The following is a 3,528-nucleotide window of genomic DNA, read 5'->3' as shown; positions in this document are numbered from 1 at the left end:
TATAAAAGGTTCCCCATTTCTGCGTTTTATCGTTCACTTGCAGATTTTCACTGTTTTTTAAGTTAACTTTAAAAAAATTGACTGTTTTTTGCTGTTTTGTATCCAACAACCCTCACCCACATTCTGACACGAGTAGATCTAGGCTACATCGATAAATTTGCAACCTACGAATAAGTATTGAATATGTGATTGTACTAAACGTAATCTTTACAAGAGGGTGTTGCTATCAAAATCTCCATCAAACGAACTGGGAAACTGTTTGGTTTCATTCGCGCATTAATACAGATCAACTGATTTAGTTGTAAACGCTAGACCAAAGCTTAATCCCTGACTATATATAATTTTGATAGTAAGAAATAAACAAATAAACGGTGAACATTAATTCACTCAGACCAAATTTCCTGTAATCACTCATACCTTGTGGATTATTCTCTACGTATGTATTGACATTCTTTCTCACCATTTAAGATTTCCTGCTATGCTACAATTTAATGCTCAATGTTCATCTGCATCTGATACTCTAGCGTTAAGAAGCTGCGATTTCAGCTGTAATTGCTAAAAAAGGGAACTTCAAGGTCACCAAAGGCAGTAGTCCTCATATGTCAGACAAACTAGCTGGGGTTACAAGTCCACCTAACATCCGAGACCAACGCTAACTGAAGGGGGCTACAGGTCCACCTAACATCCGAGACCAACGCTAACTGAAGGGGGTTCAGGTCCACTTAACATCCATGACCAACGCTAACTGAAAGGGGTTACAAGTCCACTTAACATCCGAGACAAACGCTAATTGCAGGGAGTTACAAGTCCACCTCACACCCGAGACCAACGCTAACTGAAGTGGGTTACAAGTTAAACTAACATCAAAGACCAACGCTTACTGCAGGGGGTTACAAGTCCACCTCACATCCGAGACCAACGCTAACTGAAGTGGGTTACAAGTCCACCTCACATCCGAGACCAACGCTAACTGCAGGGGCAAAAAAAGTTGTTATCCATAAAAGTGTCATGTATTCATCTTCGTCCAACTTCAAAATGCCTTTCAAAAACTTGGCAATAATGTCCAGCTAGTTCACGAAGTGACACGTGAGAAACTTAGTGGACAAAGGCACAGCGTTATATGAAGCGTTGTGGCTCTTTACCACGACAAAATGCTGTTCGAATACCAGGATGTATTTTAGGTTCATATGCACCATACACATGATCATGAGTTTGTTTATAGTAGTGACTAGTGCTGTTATTGGCATACAACCTGCGATATGATACATCACGATACTAAAATTTTAGTCATGACGATATATTGCCAAAGCATAAAGTATTGTGCACTGAAGCTGCGATACGATATGAATCTCGATACAAAGGTTGCGATAAGATGCGTATCACGATACTTAATTCTTTAATTCTAACACCAACTATAAAACACCTTAAGAAAACAAAACCATTTTAAAGTATTTCGTCAGATTCAGCCAGCGTTTTTCAATATTCAGTCGGAAATGAGATAATTAATTTTATACACGGACTTTGAGAATGTTAATAACATGTGAGCGCTACCTTCAACACAGTTCCAAACGCAAGAATTTCCTAGAAACTATGAAGATAAAAGAGGTATGCATATCGTTTAATCATCAAACAAAAGCAAGTCTTTCTTGACAGATATCGTGATTCGGCAATATTCAAAGTAAAACATCGATGTATCGTGGCCCATTTGAAGTATCGTATCGGGACACCACTCATGGTGGCAGCACAGGAAGGACATTGCAGAATATTTAAATTTCTTATCAGAAGAGGGGCTAATATGTCAGAAGTGGATAATAACGGCACCAACGTCCTGCACTGGGCATGCAAGGGTGGACATGTGGATATGTTTGAGTGTGTGCTCCGGCAATACGGTATTTTGATGAATGTGCAAACGTCCCCTCTTATACAGGCTGCACTTAAAGGAAACAGGGACATTATTGAGTTTCTCGTGTCTACGGGAAGTAATGTGTCACAAGTTGATGACGCAAACAACACCGTCCTGCACTGGGCCTGCTTAGGCGGATACATGGCTGTGGTGAAGTATCTAGTTCGTCAAGGCAGTGTTGATATTAACAGTAGAAATAAAGACGGACTGACCCCTTTGATGACGACTGTAATAAAAGGTAAGGAAGACGTGTTTGACTTCCTCGTGAGGATGGGAGTTAATGTGTCACGTGTGGATGTTCATGGACGCAATATCCTTCATCTGGCCTCTTTAGGTGGACCTGTGGAGATGGTGAGGCATATCCTAGGGCAGAACCTGGTCGACATTAACGTCAGGGACAAAGATGGGAACACGGCAGCCATGATAGCAAAGCGTAAAAGCCGCCATTATAACTCGTATAACCTTCTTGTTTCACGGGTTGTCCAGTGAAATAAATGTAGCTTGTATGTTGATGTCACACACCATGATATGTTTGCGGTAATCAGTAGTAGATTGTCACAATTGTCTTTTCCACATGTGCGGTGCAGTTTATGACAAGCAGGTAACAGACAGTGATAATTTCTGTCCAGAACAACTCCGAAACCGTTCAATATCTTTAAACTAAACGTGAAGGCAGTCTGCTTCTACTTCAGCTATTTTTGCTAGTTAAATTTCCTTTCTCCATGGAAGCAACTTAGGCCAAACAGAAACGGAGGTTGATACTACAGAGAGCTATTCTGTTTTCCTTCCTTAGAAGGCAAGAAGTTCAATTCTACTCCTATCAGCGAGTTTGACGAGACCATCACTCTAAAACTACACTCTCCCAAAAACAGAAACTCACATATTGATGTATGGAATTTATCATTGGAATTTTTTATTGTAATAATTTCACCATTATACTGGTGGTTGGGGTTGTTATATGGATCGAATGCACAACGCAAAAAAGCATCTTTTGAAACTAAATGCACGTGTACGTTCTAAAGTCTCAACCTGTATCAAAATGTTATGGAGAAAAAGTGGCTCACATTATGCATGTGCAGTTCTGGGGAAACCTGAGCAAGGACATTTCCCTATAGGGTATTTATAGCTAAATAAATATGGGATGACCGATATCAACTGTGATATATGGAATTTTAAATTTATCATTGAAATTTTTTATTGTTATAATTACGCCATTATACTGGGTGGTAAATGCATCTTTGGAAACTTAATGCACGTATACGTTCGAAAGTTTCAACCCTGCATGAAATGTTACAGAGAAAATGTGGCTCGCTATATGCACGTGTAGTTCTGAGGACACCTGAGCAGGAAACATTGCCCAAGGCATGTTTGCTTTTAGACGTTTTAGACGTTTTAGACGTTTTTAGGCAGTTTACAGCTTAATGAAAGAATATCGTCATAGCTTTAAATCGATTTATGCTACCGATATCAACAAACCAATATTATGCAAGTTCGTATTCCAAGCGATAGATCTCGAATTATCACTGCAGCGCAGGATAGGCACATACCGGTATTTCATTTGCGGAATCGAGCTGTCCCAGAAACTGCAAATGCAAGGGCAGTGACTAATATGAGGAGAGTGTTGG

General features: G+C 39.9%; 1 protein-coding gene across 1 annotated transcript; it reads left to right on the top strand.

Annotated features, from left to right (window-relative positions):
* Window positions 1-1,795: 1,795 nt before the first annotated feature.
* On the top strand, window positions 1,796-2,392 carry LOC124260056 (ankyrin repeat domain-containing protein 7-like). Its single transcript, XM_046694302.1, has one exon. The coding sequence runs from the start codon at window positions 1,796-1,798 to the stop codon at window positions 2,390-2,392; it is 597 nt and encodes a 198-aa protein (XP_046550258.1).
* Window positions 2,393-3,528: the final 1,136 nt, after the last annotated feature.

This window comes from Haliotis rubra, unplaced genomic scaffold (genome assembly GCF_003918875.1).
Source record: "Haliotis rubra isolate DU_JTF1 unplaced genomic scaffold, ASM391887v1 Scf1186, whole genome shotgun sequence".
NCBI lineage: Eukaryota > Metazoa > Mollusca > Gastropoda > Lepetellida > Haliotidae > Haliotis > Haliotis rubra.
The sequence above is the reverse complement of the archived record's forward strand: the minus strand, read 5'-3'. Positions and strand labels throughout refer to the sequence as shown.

Coding starts and splice junctions, on each gene's coding strand:
- LOC124260056 (XM_046694302.1), top strand. CDS start 1,796: ATGTCAGAAGTGGATAATAACGGCACCAACGTCCTGCACTGGGCATGC.